The 17205-nt window shown below is 50.9% G+C and overlaps 1 protein-coding gene across 1 annotated transcript; it reads right to left on the reverse strand.

The window, feature by feature from the left end:
• Positions 1-1296: 1296 nt before the first annotated feature.
• Cfc1b (cripto, FRL-1, cryptic family 1B) lies at positions 1297-4942 on the reverse strand. Its single transcript, XM_045148652.1, has 6 exons — positions 4874-4942; positions 4660-4709; positions 4407-4559; positions 3731-3830; positions 3497-3606; positions 1297-1578 (listed from the first exon to the last, which is right to left on the reverse strand). Exons 1-6 carry the CDS (start codon positions 4894-4896, stop codon positions 1472-1474), a joined length of 543 nt encoding a protein of 180 aa, XP_045004587.1. The 5' UTR covers positions 4897-4942; the 3' UTR covers positions 1297-1471.
• Positions 4943-17205: the final 12263 nt, after the last annotated feature.

The following is a 17205-nucleotide window of genomic DNA, read 5'->3' on the forward strand; positions in this document are numbered from 1 at the left end:
GAGCTGAACAGCTCAGTGGAGTTCTGCACAGCAAGCCTGGACCTTTCAGAGCATCTAGTTTCGTGCGAGCTTCTGTGTGTGATGCTGATGGTGTAACCCACAAGCTCTCACATGCTGCCCCCATGCCCAGTGCCAGCTTTGAATGGTCAAAATGATGTTTATAATGTCTGTCAAATATCAACCTTGATCAATTAACTTTTCCGTTCAGGCTGTATGGTGTATTCCAGAGAGTTTCTTTTTAAAAAAATAAATTTTATTTTTATTTATTTGAGAGAGAGAGAGAGGCATTTAGAGAGAATGGGTGCACCAGGGCCTCCAGCCACTGCAAACAAACTCCAGACACTTGCACCACCTTGTGCATCTGGCTGACATGGGCCATGGAGAATTGAACCTGGGTCTTTTGGCTTTGCAAGCAAGCGCCTTAACGGCTAAGCCATCTCTCCAGCCCCTCCAGCCATTTTTATACATGCTAGGTTCCAGGTCAGGGTTCAAACTGAGCAGCGGCCTGCCACAGGTAGGCAGGGGTCTGGAGATGAGGGAGCTGCCTTGGATCTCTTCAGATAAAAACAAACATCCCCTACCCTCCTGGTCTCCTTGTTTCTGTCTGACGCTGGAAGACACTTTGCTTTCTGTGGAGCTGCTGTGACTGCCCCAGGAAAGAGCTAAATGCTGCTGGAGAGGAGGAGGTAGGTGCCAGAAGAGTCTGTCGTTCCTCGACAGACCCAGAGCAGTGTTCAGGGGCAGGGCACCTGCTCTTCTATGGGCTCAGAGACTGTGGATAACTTAGGGTGTTGTTGGCTCGGCTACGGTGACAGGGGTTAGGCCCACACTGTTCAAGGTGGCCATGACCTAGGAGGGCCACATCCATTGTGCGGCTGGAAAGTAAAAGACACATGTGTTCAGTGCTCAATTCCCCAGCTGGTGATGCTGTTCCCGTAGCTTGTGGAACCTTTAGCAAGTGGAGTCTTACTGGAAAGCAGCACCAGATCAGGCCTTAAGGTGTTACAGGCCATGACAGCTTGCTCTCTCCAAACTTCCTCCCAGTTTCCTGCTCAGGTCTGCCATTCCTTCTCCACCACAGGGAACACTTCCTCTCGTAACTATAATCCAAAAATATACCTTTTCCTACCTAAAGCTGCTTCTGGTTAGGTAGTTTTCCCAGAAACAAGTAAGGGCTTGCTCAGTGCATACTCTGAGCCATCAGAGAGGAATTTAGAGTTGAACAGGTTGAGCCTCTAGGATCAGTCATGTCTCCATTGGAAATCTTACAAATGAGGCTCACGAGACAAGAAAGGCTCATGGTTGAAAATGCTTATTACATGACACGGGGATTTATCTGATATTTCAGTTCATGACAGAACAAGCAACTCCATTAATCTACAACATGGAAACTGAGAGCAGATGCCCAAGTCCTGGGTTTCCAGCTGGCATGCCACGGTGCCTTCTGGAGTCAAGGGCGGAGGAGGCTCTGTCAGTTGACTGTGACCTGCAGGAAGGCGCAGGGCAGCAGGAAGAGAAAACGCAGGGCTCCCTGCCTGCTCAGTCCACTGGAACCGGCGGGGAGAAAGGCTCTGGGGTCTGCAAGAGAACATGGGGATGTGTGAGATCCACTGTGAGAGGTTAGGCTCTAACGAGTAGAGCCATGTCTGTTCCCATCCTAAGACCCTCCCTGTCTTGGTCTGAGCAGAGCTCCTCTCTGCCAGGGACCTCCCAAGGCTGTGCTCACAGCTGCTGACAGGAAAGGCGCCGCTTTCTCTCAGCCTCTGTCTTCATCCTTTACAGGACTCGGTGGTAGAGTACTTGCCTAGCGTGTGCAAGGTCCTGGCTTTGAAACCAGCATTGATTGAACGAACAAACATCCAGTAACAAAAAAGTTCTGTTCTCTACACCGAGGGATACCTGGAGTTTTGTGGAACAGAAAGAGCCGAAGGGGAATAGCTGTGTTGTTTTCAGAGCCTTTCTAGTTCAGCTACGCAGAGCAAGGTGGCCTACCGGAGTATTCTATGTCACCTGACCATGGCAAATGATTTGAACTGGAACAATAAAAAAAAAACAAAACAGAAAACAAAAAAACAAAAGGCAGAAGTGGTGGTACACGCCTTTAATCCCAGCACTTGGGAGGCAAAGGCAAGAGGATCGCCTTGAGTTCGAGGCCACCCTGAGACTATAGAGTAAATTCCAGGTCAGTCTGAGCTAGAGTGAAACCCTACCCTGGAAAAATAAATAAATAAACATAATAAAAAATTAAAAAACAAAGGCCGGGCGTAGTGGCGCACGCCTTTAATCCCAGCACTCGGGAGGCAGAGGTAGGAGGATCGCCATGAGTTCAAGGCCACCCTGAGACTACAGAGTTAATTCCAGGTCAGCCTGGACCAGAGTGAGACCCTACCTCGAAAAACCAAAAAATAAAAATAAAAATAAAAAAATAAAAACCAGATTGCAGCCATCTGTTTCACAGACAGCCTGTCGTTCCCCACATTAGTCCTGACACTATGCTCTGACTTGGGACAGCGTATTAACCAGGCGGCAGTGGCCATCCCTGAAGCTCCGTGCATCGCAGCATTTCAGGAGCACGGAGTCTGGCCCTCGCATTGACGTACGACGCTATCCTCATGCGTGGTGACAAGGTAGTTTGAGGATGTTCCCTACCCAGTGGAAACAGGCTTGAGCACGAACAAAATCTCCATTTATTCCCTCTTTTCACTAACCTACAAGGCTGATGCATGTAACCGCATTGGGGTCTAACGCCTTGACTGTTTTAGTCAACCCTGACACGGCTCTTCAAGCTGGTTCCTCGAATTGGAACCTTGTGCACCTCTGGGTGACCTCCCAGGCTTTCCAGACCATGCCTGGTTCTTACAGCCGGGTGTGGTGGTGCACGCCTTTCATCCCAGCCCTGGAGCAGGGGCAGGACGGTCAGTGCGAGAAGAGGAGGGACAGCGGGCAGAGGACTGTCCCTGCCCAGACTCGGTCCTCCCGTGTCCTTAGTAAGGCTGTCTGGGACAAGGGGATAGAAGAGGGTTGGAGGAGCTGTGTCAGTAACCGTCCTGTCCCCTGTCCCCTGGAGAGGTGTCCAGGGCTGCCTGCAGTGAGAGGGGGCAGGACGGTGGCTGAGGGCTTCTCCCGGGCAGTGCTCCCTGGACGCCTGGCCCACCGGCGCAGGCCGGTTCCTGCGGACGAGGGGAGGCCTTGAGAACAGGGGGCCTGACCCTGAAGGGACCCGTCCTGCCCCAGGGCCACCTGGTCCAGGGTAGGCGGCGCGGGCCGGGCTGGGCATCTCCGCGCGCAGACTCGGCTAACGTGCCTCCCGAGCAACTCCGTCGTCGGCCCCCGCAACTGCAGTGGCCCGGCTGGGACGGTACGCGGAGCTCCTAAGCCCAGAGATGCGGGCAGCAGGACCTCGGCAGACAGTTATTCTAGAGCATGCGCGACGCGCTTCGGGAGCGACACCGGCCCTGCCCTGCCCTGCCCGGCTCAGGGGCGGCGGCGCGCTTACCGCAGCGGCCCGGCGTCTGGCGCGGGAGGCAGCGCAGCGCCGCGAACGCGCAGCGGCACAGGCGGCAGCCGCGCCACGTCCAGGCTCCGTGTCCCACGGCGCCGCAGTCCCTGCGGGGAGACGGCGTGAGCGCGCGTGCCCGCGGGGTCCCGCCCCCCCCGCGCGCCCCCGACCCTTCCCCGTGCGCGCCCCCGCCGCTCCCGCCGCGCGCCCCCCGCCCCCGCGCCCGCGCACCTGCGCCTCCGGTCGTGCTCGCAGCGGCGGCCCGTGAAGTGCGCGGGGCACACGCAGAAGCTGCCCAGCACGCACGTGCCCCCGTTCCGGCAGCAGCGCGCTGCGAGGCCCGCACCTGCGGGTCACCGGCCTCAGCTCCGCTCCGCCCCGACCACGCGGCGCCGCGGCGGGATCGGAACCCAGCGCCCGGGACGGGCGGGGCGGGGCGGGCAGCCTCCCTCCTCCAGGCTGTTCATGGGCTCACGTCTCGGGGCCCCGCTGGACGGTGATGACCCCCCAGGCCTCCCAGGCGGGACCACCCGCGGCTGTGTGCCGCCGACCCCCGGGGACTCCTGGGGCGCGGCTGGGTCGTCTCACTCCAGGCGCTGGCATCTCTGCATCGGGTCACCGGACGGACAAGCAGGTCCTGCCCTCCGCCTGAGACGGTCTGGGAGCGCAAGTCCGCCCCGCCGGCGGCCCAGGGCAGATGCACAGGGGCTTGTTAATGAGATCGTTTCGGACCCAGCGCCTCACTGGAGGTTTTCAGACTCTTTAACCTCGTCACGTGGCGCGTGGCTTGGCCACGCTCTCCGAGTTTTCGTTTGGGCCCCCGTTTCCCCCGCTTTGCTTTTCCTGACCTTGCTCCCCGGGCCCGGTGACCTGGGCCCGCGAACCGGGCTGCGCTGCGGGGACTTACCCTCTCCCGAGGCGTAGGGCCACCTCCAGCCTTCCCCGCGCCCGCTGTCCCTGCTCAAGTCGCTCAGAGTCCTGCTCAGTGCTGTCGCCTGCAGCTTTGGAGCTGCCATTTCGCTGCCTTCTCTGTCACCTGGGTGCTTCTGTCTCTGACAGCCTGTGAAGGACGCCAGGACCCCAAAGAACGTGAGACTGAGAAGACCAAGGCGCGGGTGTCTTATCCCGCGGAATCTGAGCCTGAATCAAACGCTTCTTACCGCTTCCCAAACGAACGATCTGCAATGTCAGAGCGATCACACGCAGAAGCCTAGAGTAGTTAAAGAGAATCAATCATTTCACTATGGATTTATACAGATTTATAAAATATTTAGCATTTAAGATGCGATCATTTTGGAACTTGTACAATTTTCCCAGACATTGCAATTTTCCCTGATAATGTTAAAGCCCCACCTGGATAACTTTTGTCCTTACCTCACGTGCTGCCTCCAGGTCATTTTGACACTGACACCTAGTGTTGGTGCAGCTCTCTGTCTCTCTCCCTCTCTCTCTCACTTTCTTTCTTCCTTTCTCTCTCTCATAGGAACATGAAGTTCAGTGTCCACAGAGCTCTCTGGGTTGTCTCACTCCAGGCGCTGGCATCTCTGCATAGGGTCACAGGACAGACAAGCAGGTCCTGCCCTCCGCCTGGGTCAGAACACAGTGAGGGAGATCCTGGAGTCCCCCTGAGACCGCCCTTGGCTAGGCCTGCTGGGCCATCTAGGAGCTTGAAGGGCTGTCCTCCAGTGGGTCCTGTTGGAGAGGAGATGGGGACAGGGGACAGCCTGACTGCCTCCCCAGCTCTATTTACAGAGCTGACAGCAGCAGGGTGGCCAATCCCTGATGTCAAACATTGCTGACCAAGACAAGAGCCTTCCTTACCCTCACTGAAAAACAAACAGACTTCAAAGATTCAAAGCCCAATGTGAACTCTTACAAAAAGGCTTCTTAGGCAAGTGGCGGTTTTCTGTGGTGCCCTGCCTGTGCTGGGAGGTGATGGCTCAGCGGATAAAGTGCTTTCCATGCAAACGTGAGGACCTGGGCGCACGCGCACGCTCTCTCTCTCTTCTTGTCTTTGTCTCTAATAAATAAAAAATAAAAGTAAATTAAAAAAATAAAATCATGCATAAACTGAAGGAGTGTAACTTTTGTATAAATGGTCTAAAACTGTTTTTAGAGAATGCTATATAAATCATAGCTTCCTTATACTTTTTAAAAACATTTTATTTTTATGTATTTATATGAAAGAGAGAGATGGAGAGGCAGGCACAGATGCAGACAGACAAACAGACAGAATGAATGAATGAGTGGGCACACCAGGGCCTCCAGCCGCTGCAAACAAACTCCAGACGCATGCACCACCTTGTGCATCTGGCTTAACCTGGACCCTGGGGAATCAAACCTTGGTCCTTTGGCTTTGCAGGCAAGCACCTTTCCTGCTTTCTGATAATATTAAGTTTTAAAAGGAATATCTAAAATCAAACCTCTCCCACACAATTCCATGCATTAAATTTTCAGCGTTTACCCTTCCAAGCATGCACAGAAGCTGACAGAATAATCCAGTGAATTCAGATTCTGCAGTTATTTGTCATCTTTGCAGTTTGACTTCCTCCTCACCCATTTCCATGGAGTTTCAAAGGGCCGGTTGCAGGCATGTGATATCACAGGTGTCTAATAAGTGTGTTTATTGCACTTTGCTTGCTGATTGTAGTAGCAGGGGCTGATCCGGGGCCTTGTGCATGCTAGGACGGCGCTCTGCCCCTGAGCCACACCCCAGCCCCTCAAGTGAGGTTTTCAAAAGCCGTGCTTTATTAATGGAATCTGTAGGGAAAGGAAAGGAAGGAAATGCCTTGTGTGTGAGGCAGGGTTGAGAGACAAGGAACAGACAGGAGATGTCCCCTCTCTGGCTGATGGCCTAAGAGCTAATCAGCTCTGAGGAGCATCAGAGGTGAGGGCCTGGGGTGAGAGATGCTGATAAAGGGTGTCACCCTACTGCCACTGGCTCCAGCAGGCCTTTGTGGCCCAAGCTGGGCCATTACTCCCTGTGAAGGTTTCTGCATTCACCTCTATTTCCAGTCTTGCTGGTGAGGAGGCCAACAGGCAGGGGTTGCCTGGCTGTGGCTGCCGTGGGGGCGGGGAGCAGCCCCTGTCTTATTATCAGCTGTAAAGAGATAAGACTGGAGCCACCAAGCCAGCTTCTGCTGCACATTCTAAGTCATAAAATGTGTGGGAACTGGGACACCCCTTGCCCGACACAGGCTCCAATGCTGTCCCCCGCCCCCGGTCATGTCCTCGGCTTTCTAATCAATCACCCAGGGAGATGCTGGGTTGCAAATCAGCTATGAAGGAATTCTCTAGAATGGTTTTGAAGCCAGGATCAGTCCAAATGGCTGCACATGTGCATGTGCTGGGGATGCAGTGTGGCTTCCTTCAAACCCCAGGCGCATTTGGGGAGCCACCTCCTGTTCCACGGAATACTGCTCTCCTGGATGTCTCCTGTGAGGATTGTCCTTTTCTTTCTGCCAAGAGCTGAGCCCAGGGCCTCGTGTGCCAGCTAGTGCTCTGTCGTTTTTGGCTGATTTTCAATAGCAGAGTGTTGGAGGCTGATCTGACATCTGCGGATGAACTTGTGGTCTTGTCTGTCTTCTGCAGAGCTCAGTAGGACGACAGCCAGTTGAGGGAGACCTCCAGAGAAACCAAATCTGCCCAACACTTTGGACAAGGACTTCCTGCCTCCAACCTGAGAGGAAATAAATTCTTGTGAAAGTGGAATAATATATGAGGCTTTCCCATTAAAAACAACAAAAAACAGTTTTTGGTGCTGGGGGTTAGGTTCATGGCCTGGCGGAGATTAACCTGTGCTGTGCGCCTAGCGACACACTGTGTGCCTCCCACCACTGTGAAATATTAGCAGCTTAGCACGTTTCGGCAAGTCTAGAGTTGCTTTTCTCCACAGCTTGCCGAGAAGTTGAGAGCGCATCTTTACTTGGGGGTCTTCCACGGACATTTCACTAACAGAATCTTGCTGATTCTTTCATCGGCACCGCCATCAGCCTCCTGACACTCTCCATTTTATTTTTGAAGGAAGCCCAACAGACTGGCCTTTTAAAAAATATTACTTATTTTGAAAGAGGGAGAGAATGGGCCTGCCAGGGCCTTCAGCTGCTCCTTGAACTCCAGACGTGTGCCCCTCCCTGTGCACATGTGCGCACACTTGTGTCGCTGTGTGTCTGGATGCATGGAACCTGGAGATTTGAGGCTCGGGGGAGATGAAGCTTGAAGTTGCCTGAATAAACTGCTGTAAGAAGAACTGGTGGTTGTGTCTTCCTTGCTGGTCGAGGCGGACGCGACAAGTGGTGGCCTGTACGGGGATTCCTTATAAGCACACTCACTCCGCCCAATCACTCCAGGCCACGCAACCCCTCCAGACGAGCATCAGAAACCAATGAGCGGCAGAGATGGCAAACTCCTCCAAATATGGACTTGTTTGTCCCAAGCACTGAACTTCCGTCAGGCGCCATCTTTAGGGCTTGGCCAGGGGTACTCTCCCCATAGGCCTTGGCCATGTGGGCCAAGGGGCTCCCCACATGCTGCTACAAATGAACTCCAGACACGTGTGCCCCTTGTGTGCATGTGTGACACTGTGTGCTTGCATCACTGTGCGTCTGGCTTAGGTGGGACCCAGAGGGTCAAACATGAGTTCTTGGGCTTTTCGGGCAAGTGCCTTAACCGCTAGGCCATCTCTCCAGCCCTCTGACATTCTCTAAATCAAATGGTGAATTCAGATTATTGTAGGGGTGACCTTCCAGGCTCCCCAAGGAGTCTGAGACTTTTAAATCAGTGACCAGGCAATAACCAACTCAAGTGACAGAAAAAGTTGTCTTCCCAGAGTTTTCTCTGACCCTGGCCATGTCAGGATGGGCCTTGGGAGGGGCAGCCCCCCTTTCTCACCAGGGGCACACACCCTGTGCTTGCTGGCCTCTCCCGTCCCCCAGCCCTTTGGATACCTGTTCCACCCTTGTAAGTGATGACTTTGGTCTTGTTGCTTTCCAGCTGAAGTCAGCCACCTTCCCGCTGCCGGCCACAGCTAATGTGGCCCAGGACAGTACTGAGGCAAAGCCAGGTCTTTCACAGCTCTGGCTCATCTGAAAGAGAGCCTTTTACTTGCAATTTCTTCCCTGTCTTTTGCTCTTGCCAAATTCACTGGTCTTGAGAACAATGTTGAGCTTCAGCCTGGTGCAAAATGGACATTGCTGTGATTGGTGCAAATGCAATACTGCGTTTGCATTGAAGTCAGCTGTGATTGGATAAACACTGTCTTTGGAGTCTGTAAGCAGGCTCTTTGCCTTATTATGAGCTGCAGGTCCTGTGCTGGACCATGTGTTGTTGTCCTTATGGCTTTAAATGTTGAGATGAGATGCAAGGCAAAAGCCACTGAGGCAAATCCTGTCCCTTAAACTGGGGAACATCCTGTCAGACCAAAAATAAGGTTAACGACTCTGGTGTTGCAATATTTGATCCAATGAAAAGCTTCTCTTGGGCTGGAGAAATGGCTTAAAAACGCTTGTTTGTGAAGCCTAAGGATCCCTGTTTGAGGCTCGATTCCCCAGAACCCATGTTAGCCAGATGCACAAGGGGGTGCACGCATCTGTAGTTTGTTTGCAGTGGCTGGAGGCCCTGGCACGCCCATTATCTCTTTCTCTCCGTGTGTCTGTTGCTCTCAAACAAATAAATAAAAATAAACTTTTTTTTTTTTCAAAAAGAAAAGCTTCTCTTGATTGGAGGCACATGCTTACAAATCCTGATGTCCTGGGTTCACTTCCCCAGTAACCAAGTAAAGCCAGATGCACAAAGTTGTGCCTGCATCTGGAGTTCATTTGCAGTAACAAGAGGCCCTGGCTTGCCCATTCTCTCTCTTTCTCCCTCCCTCCTTCCTTTTCTCCCTCATTCTCTCCCTCTCTCCCTTCCTCTTTCCTTCCTTCTCTTGTTGCAAATAAATAAATTTTTAAAAGTTCTGTCCAATTGCCTTTTTCTGCTTACTTTTGATTTTGATCCTCAGTAGATCATGCTGACTTGCTAATCATTGAAAAGAAGCCTTGGCAGCAATGACCCCACCAGTAGGAGCCTCAGTGGGCATTTTTTGTTTGTTTGTTTGTTTGCTGGTTCATTTTTTCAATGTAGGGTCTCACTCTAGCCCAGGCTGACCTGTAATTCACTCTGCATTCTCAGAATGACCTCAAAGTCATAGCAATCCCCCTACCTCTGCCTCCCGAGTGCTGGGATTAAAGGCGTGCACCACCACGCCAAGCTTAGTGGGCATTTTTAAAATTTAGTTATTGATTTAGTCAGTTATCATCACCATCCTCTGTATAATACAGGGGCAATCATTACATGCTTTTAAAAAAGAAAGAACTCAGCCTGGCGTGGTGGCACACGTCTTTAATCCCAGCACTCAAGAACCAGAGGTAGGAGGATCACCATGAGTTCGAAGCCACCCTGAGACTACATAGTGGGTTGCAGGTCAGCCTGGGCTAAAGCGAGACCATACTTCAGGAAAAGAGGAGGACAACAGGGAGCAGCTGCTAGCATCTCCTGAATTTCAAGGGCAGACTTTAGAAATGAAAAGGACAAACACAGAAAGGTGCTGGTAACTGAAGCCCAATGCTATCACACCAAACACGAGAACAGTCCTCCAATACCTACATAAAGCCAAATGCACAATGTAGCACATGTGTCTGGAATACCCTTGCAGCCAATTCTCTCTCTCTCAAATAAATAAAAGTGAATAAAAATAAAAAAGAAGGGCTGGAGAGATGGCTTACTGGTTAAGGCACTTTCCTCCAAAGCCTAAGGACCCAGGTTTGATACCCCAGGGCCCACCTAAGCCAGATGCACAAGGTGGCAGACGTGTCTGGAGTTTGCAGTGGCTGGAGGCCCTGGTGTTCCCATTCCCTTTCTATTTCCCTCCACATAAATAAATTTAAAATATTTTTTAAAAATTAAAAGCTTTAAAAAATCACTCGTGGCTTTAAAAAAAAAAAAGCTTTAAAAATAAAATACAAAAAAAAAGATATATGGCCAGGAAAGAGATATGTATACTAATTGTCACAGCAGGCCTTTGGGCAAATAGAGGATGGGATTGCATTTCAGGGAAGGTCTGGCACAGCCTGTTTGAAAGTTTGAAAGAGTCATCCTGGAGCTACCCATGTCTGAGCATTTAGCAACAAGTGATGGCCACTCTCTTGCAGCTTCCTCAGGGCCTGTATAGGGCATTCATCGTGGGAAATGCTGGCATAAGGGGAGTCTGTCTGTCTATCTGATTAACAGTTCTTGCTCTAAGGCACAGCCCAACCATGGAGAGGTAAACAGTTGTCAATTAGACACAATTTGCCCCAACTTTTCTGTGGATTTACAGGAAAACAAACATCAGAGAGAGTGCTGACAATAAGAACTCATTAAGACTCATATTAATGCCTTGTCATATGTGTGTTTGTATGTGTGGGGGCGCACGTGTACACGCAGGGGCTTGTGTGCATGTGTGTGTAGAGGCCAGAGGCTGATGTTGGATTTCCTCCTCCGTTCTCCAGTTTATGCTTCGAGGCAGGGTCTCTCACTGAAGCTCGCGCTCACTGATTTGGCCACAGTAGCAGCCAGTGGGTCCTGGGTCGCTTCCCGACACCACTTCTCCAGCACTGGGGTGGTAGGTGCCACACTGCCAGGCGTGGCTCTTTCTTTTCTTTCTTTCTTTCTTTTCCTTTTCTTGTTTGAGGTAGGGTCTCCCTCTAGTCCAGGCTGACCTGGAATTCACTATGGAGTCTCAGGGTGGCCTTGAACTCACAGTGATCCTCCTTCCTCTGCCTCCCAGTGCTGGGATTAAAGGTGTGCGCCACCACATCCAGCTTGGTTTGGCTTTTTGTTACATGGGTTCTAGAGATCCAAACTAGGTCCCCGTGTTTGGGCAGCACTTTACCCACAAAGCTGATCCCTAGTCCCAAGATTAATGTTATTTTATTTTTTTTTTTTGAGGTAGGGTCTCACTCTAGCTCAGAATGACCTGGAACTCACTCTATACTTCCAGGCTGGCCTCAAGCTCAGTGATCCTCCTACCTCTGGCTCCTTAGTACTGGGATTAAAGGCATATGCCACCATATCCAGCTAATATTAATTTTTAATCTCATTTAATGGTGCTTGTCACACTGTTCAACACCTGCTCAGTGCCCCGTGGAGAGCTGGGCCCTTTCACCTGTCTTGTTGAGAGTGAGGATGGGCCACCAGCATGGGGCAGGAGGAAGCCCATCTCTATATGCATGCTTCCTGTCTTTGGTATATCTTTGCCATAGGTCATGACACGATTGTAGGCAAGCAGGAGCTGGTTGAGAATTTCTCTCCCTAGTTTTGGCCAAAACTGTAAATATACTTATTTTTTTCCATTTCTCTGTTTGTGATACCATTTTATCTTAATGCTGGTAAGATATTGGATCCAAGAGCCAGACCATAAGGCTGAGGACTCCAATAACAAGAGGATAGAAAGTGCCAATAAACTTAACTAAATGTGGCTCCAATGTCTTGTAAGATTTATCAAAGATATCTATGTGGTTCCAAATACAATTACTTTCTCAGTACAAAAATTTCTCATTGAATTGGCCATCTTGGAGTCTTTTATGTGTTTTTTTTTTTAAATTGTTAGAGAGAGGGGGAGAGAGAGGGGAATGGACACTACAGAGACTACAGAGCCGCCAGCCACTGCAAATGAACTCCAGATGCATGCACCACCTTGTGCCTCTGGCTGACATGGGTACTGGGGAATCAGACCTGGGTCCTTAGGCTTCACAGGCAAGCACCTTAACCTCTAAGCCATCTCTCCTCTTGGACTGTTTTGAAATCACTGATCTAGATGTTCTTCGATTCTCATAAGTAAGGGTTGGAGAAAAAGCAGAACTTTGTGTTGCATAGGCAGCTTTTTATTTTTTTCAGGTCTGATGTTTTGAGGTTACATGGTGTTAAGAATACATGCACTGTAAGAAGAAAGAACACTGTCCCCTAGAAATTATTATTCCATATTAATCCATAGCATAAGGCTACATTTCATTTTTAAAAACATTTTACTTATTTATTTGACAGAGAATGAGAGAGAGAGAGAGAGAGAGAATGACTAGATCTTAAACCAACAGCCAGGGCCTGTAGTCTCTGCAAACAAACTCCAGATGTATGTGCCACCTTGTCCATCTGGCTTTATGTGGGTACTGGGGAATCGAACTCGGGTCCTTAGGCTTTGCAGGCAAGCGCCTTAACCATTGAGCTATCTCTCCAACCCCTAAAGCTACATTTCTAAATGACAGAGTTAATAATACTACTCACAAAACATGAATGGAGCTGGGCATGGTGTCACATGCATCTATTTCCACTTGCCCTTAATAGCATTTGTCTGGCCCATGTCTGAGTTCTGACTGTCTGTGAGGTCAGTTTTCTATTGCTATCATTCCTGAGATAGCCAGCTGACAAATACAGTAATTTGGCTCACAGCTTTATGTGTCCCAGTTGTTAGAAATGAGTCTAGGGTTCGGGAATGACCACATAGTCCAAAGCATGTTGGCAAGGCAATGTTCACTTCTGCAGAAGGATGCATTGGTTTTCAAAGAGTTCCGGCCAGCCAGCACGCCAGCAGGAAATCTGTTGCAATTTTATTGTTGTTGAAATTCTTTTGCTTAATGCAAAGCGAGGGTCCCTCGCCTCACTCTGCCTGATCGTGGTGTGTGTGAGACTGCAAGCACTGCCCAGTCTCCTCATGCGGAGCATGGAGGTGGGTAGTGAAAGCTGGCTGCTTGGAGACATGACTTTTTGGTCACTTGATTTTCTGTCATTGGAGTTGTGTACTGAGGTAAGCGTCTCAGACTCTGCTGGACCTTTTTTTTTTTTTGGTTCTCTGAGGTAAGGTCTTGCTCTAGTCCAGGCTGACCTGACATTCAGGGTGGATTCAACCCACAGTGATCCTTCTACCTCTGTCCCCCGAGTGCTGCACTAAAGGTGTGCACCACCATGCCCAGCTGGAGCTCTTTTTATTTATTTATTTAAGAGAGGAAAAGGGAGAGAGAGAGAGAAGGGGGGCGGGGAATGGATGTGCCAGGGCCTCCAACCACTGCAAACGAACTCCAGACGCATGCATCCCCTTGTACATCTGGCTAACATGGGTCCTGGGGAATCAAGCCTTGAACCAGGGTCCTTAGGCTTCACAGGCAAGTGCTTAACTGCTAAGCCATCTCTCCAGCCCTTTTTTTTAAATTGACAACTTTAATATATGAACATAATGAAAATTGATCGTGTTCCCATCTGTTAAACAGTGCTGGACCTCCTGATAGGAACAGAAAGCCACACCAACATCAGTCTTGATTCACCATTTGACTTAACGAACATCAAAGGCCAATGCCAATGCCTATGAGAGGGTCAGCAAAGTTCTTTCTTTCTTTCTTTCTTTCTTTGTTTTTTGTGGTAGGGTCTCAATCTAGCCGAGGCTGACCTGGAATTCACTATGTAGTCACATGCTGGCTTTGAACTCAAAGCAGTCCTCCTACCTCAGCCTCCTAAATGCTGGGATTAAAAGCGTGCACCACTGTGCCTGTCAAGGTTCTAATTATTAATGAAATGTATAGAAGGACCCCAGGTAAAATTGCTTTCTGAACTTGAAAGAAATCTATGGAGAGAAATAAATCTAGAGTTGCCAAAAATTGCTAAGCTACATACTATGTCACAGTGGCGGGAGGCACCGATGCTGTGTTGCCAGGCGTGTGGCACGGGGTTGGCTTTTGCCAGGCCCCGAGCTTAAACCCTAGCAACAAAAACAATTTTTTTAATGGAAAATCTAAAACCTCTTCTGTTTTCCTTTCTTACTGCCACAACAAGATATTACAGATGAGGTGTCTTAAGAAGCCATATTTATTTTCTCAGCAGAAATATATTTCCAAAGGTTGGAGACAGAGCATTCTTGTCTAAAGCAAGAGCAGACAGGGTATCTCCCAAAGACTCTCACTGGCTTGTCCAAAGCTCTCCTCCTCCTGTGTTCTCCATCTGGCTTGGTGGCTCCAGTCTTATCTCTTTACAGCTGATAATAAGACAGGGGCTGCTCCCCGCCCCCACGGCAGCCACGGCCAGGCAACCCCTGCCTGTTGGCCTCCTCACCAGCAAGACTGGAAATAGAGGTGAATGCAGAAACCTTCACAGGGAGTAATGGCCCAGCTTGGGCCACAAAGGCCTGCTGGAGCCAGTGACAGTAGGGTGACACCCATTATCAGCATCTCTCACCCCAGGCCCTCACCTCTGATGCTCCTCAGAGCTGATTAGCTCTTAGGCCATCAGCCAGAGAGGGGACATCTCCTGTCTGTTCCTTGTCTCTCAACCCTGCCTCACACACAAGGCATTTCCTTCCTTTCCTTTCCCTACAGATTCCATTAATAAAGCACGGCTTTTGAAAACCTCGCTTGAGGGGCTGGGGTGTGGCTCAGGGGCAGAGCGCCGTCCTAGCATGCGCAAGGCCCCGGATCAGCCCCTGCTACTACAATCAGCAAGCAAAGTGCAATAAACACACTTATTAGACACCTGTGATATCACATGCCTGCAACCGGCCCTTTGAAAATAGGTGAAGAGGAAGTCAAACTGCAAAGATGACAAATAACTGGTGAATTTGAATCTACTGGATTATTCTGTCAGCTTCTGTGCATGCTTGGAAGGGTAAACTCCGAAAATTTAATGCAATGAACTGGAGAGACAGCTTAGCCAAGGGCTCAGCCACTCAAGCCTCACTTTCCTCACCTTGTACACGGTAAGAACGGCCTCTGCGCCGCAGGGTTGGAGCAGTAAAACGGGGTAGGGGCTCCATATGGCAGAATATTGTCCCTCATGGTGCAGGCCTGCAATGGCCCCTCTGCCTTCAGGCTCAGCATGAAGGAGGTTAGACCCTGGGGGCTTGGGGATCAGTGAGGCTCCCTCTCTAGCTGGGCCCCTCAGTACCTCCCAGCACAAGCAATGCACACAGAAATCCTCCACTTGCCAAGAAAGGATTTTTAAAAGTTCACATTGGGCCAGGCTTGGTGGCCCTTTAATCTCAGCACTCAGAAGGCAGTGGTAGGAGGATCACTATGAGTTCCAGGCCACCCTGAGATTACATAGTGAATTCCCGGTCAGCCTGGGCTACAGGGAAGACCCTACCTCAGAAAAACAAAACAAAACAAAAAGTTCACAATGGGCTTTGAATCTTTGAAGTTTGTTTGTTTTTCAGTGGGGGTAAGGAGGGCTCTTATCTTGGTCAGCAATGTTTGACATCAGGGATTGGCCACCCTGATGTTGTTAGCTCTGAAAATAGAGCTGTGAGGCAGTCAGGCTGTCCCCTGTCCCCACCCCCTTTCCAGCAGGACCCACTGGAGGACAGCCCTTCAAGCTCCTAGATGGCCCAGAAGGCCTGGCCAAGAGCCATCTCAGGGGGACTCAAGGACCTCCCTCACTGTGTTCTGACCCAGGCGGAGGGCAGGACCTGCAGGTGCCTCCCTGCTTGTCCTTCCTGTGACCAGATGCCAGCACCTGGAGTGAGGCAACCCACACAGCTCTGTGGACACTGAACTTCGTGTTCCAATGAGAGAGAGAGTGAGAGAGCGCGAGAGCTCACACCAACACTAGGTGTCAGTGGCAAAATGACCTGGAGGCAGCACGTGAGGTAACGACAAAAGTCATGCAGACCTTACATCCAGGATGGGGCTTTAAAATTCTCAGGGAAAATTGCAATGTCTGGGCCACCCTTCCTGCTTATTGACCAAATGTACACTGTCCACTTCCAAACTTACCTAAGCTGTAACAGCATTGGGGAAAGTGTACAAGTCCCAAAATGATTGCATCTTAGTTGCTAAATAATTTATAAATCATTATATCACGATTGGGCGGTATTTTGAATGTACGACGGATGCCCTGCTAGTAATTTTTATATTTCCATAGTGAAATGACTGATTCTGTTTAACTACTCTAGGCTTCTGCGTGTGATCGCTCTGACATTGCAGATCGTTCGTTTGGGAAGCGGTAAGAAGCGTTTGATTCAGGCTCAGATTCCGCGGGATAAGACACCCGCGCCTTGGTCTTCTCAGTCTCACGTTCTTTGGGGTCCTGGCGTCCTTCACAGGCTGTCAGAGACAGAAGCACCCAGGTGACAGAGAAGGCAGCGAAATGGCAGCTCCAAAGCTGCAGGCGACAGCACTGAGCAGGACTCTGAGCGACTTGAGCCGGGACAGCGGGCGCGGGGAAGGCTGGAGGTGGCCCTACGCCTCGGGAGAGGGTAAGTCCCCGCAGCGCAGCCCGGTTCGCGGGCCCAGGTCACCAGGCCCGGGGGGCAAGGTCAGGAAAAGCAAAGCGGGGGAAACGGGGGCCCAAACGAAAACTCGGAGAGCGTGGCCAAGCCACGCGCCACGTGACGAGGTTAAAGAGTCTGAAAACCTCCAGTGAGGCGCTGGGTCCGAAACGATCTCATTAACAAGCCCCTGTGCATCTGCCCTGGGCCGCCGGCGGGGCGGACTTGCGCTCCCAGACCGTCTCAGGCGGAGGGCAGGACCTGCTTGTCCGTCCGGTGACCCGATGCAGAGATGCCAGCGCCTGGAGTGAGACGACCCAGCCGCGCCCCAGGAGTCCCCGGGGGTCGGCGGCACACAGCCGCGGGTGGTCCCGCCTGGGAGGCCTGGGGGGTCATCACCGTCCAGCGGGGCCCCGAGACGTGAGCCCATGAACGGCCTGGAGGA

The sequence above is a fragment of the Jaculus jaculus genome, chromosome 5 (genome assembly GCF_020740685.1).
Source record: "Jaculus jaculus isolate mJacJac1 chromosome 5, mJacJac1.mat.Y.cur, whole genome shotgun sequence".
NCBI classification, from domain to species: Eukaryota; Metazoa; Chordata; class Mammalia; order Rodentia; family Dipodidae; genus Jaculus; species Jaculus jaculus.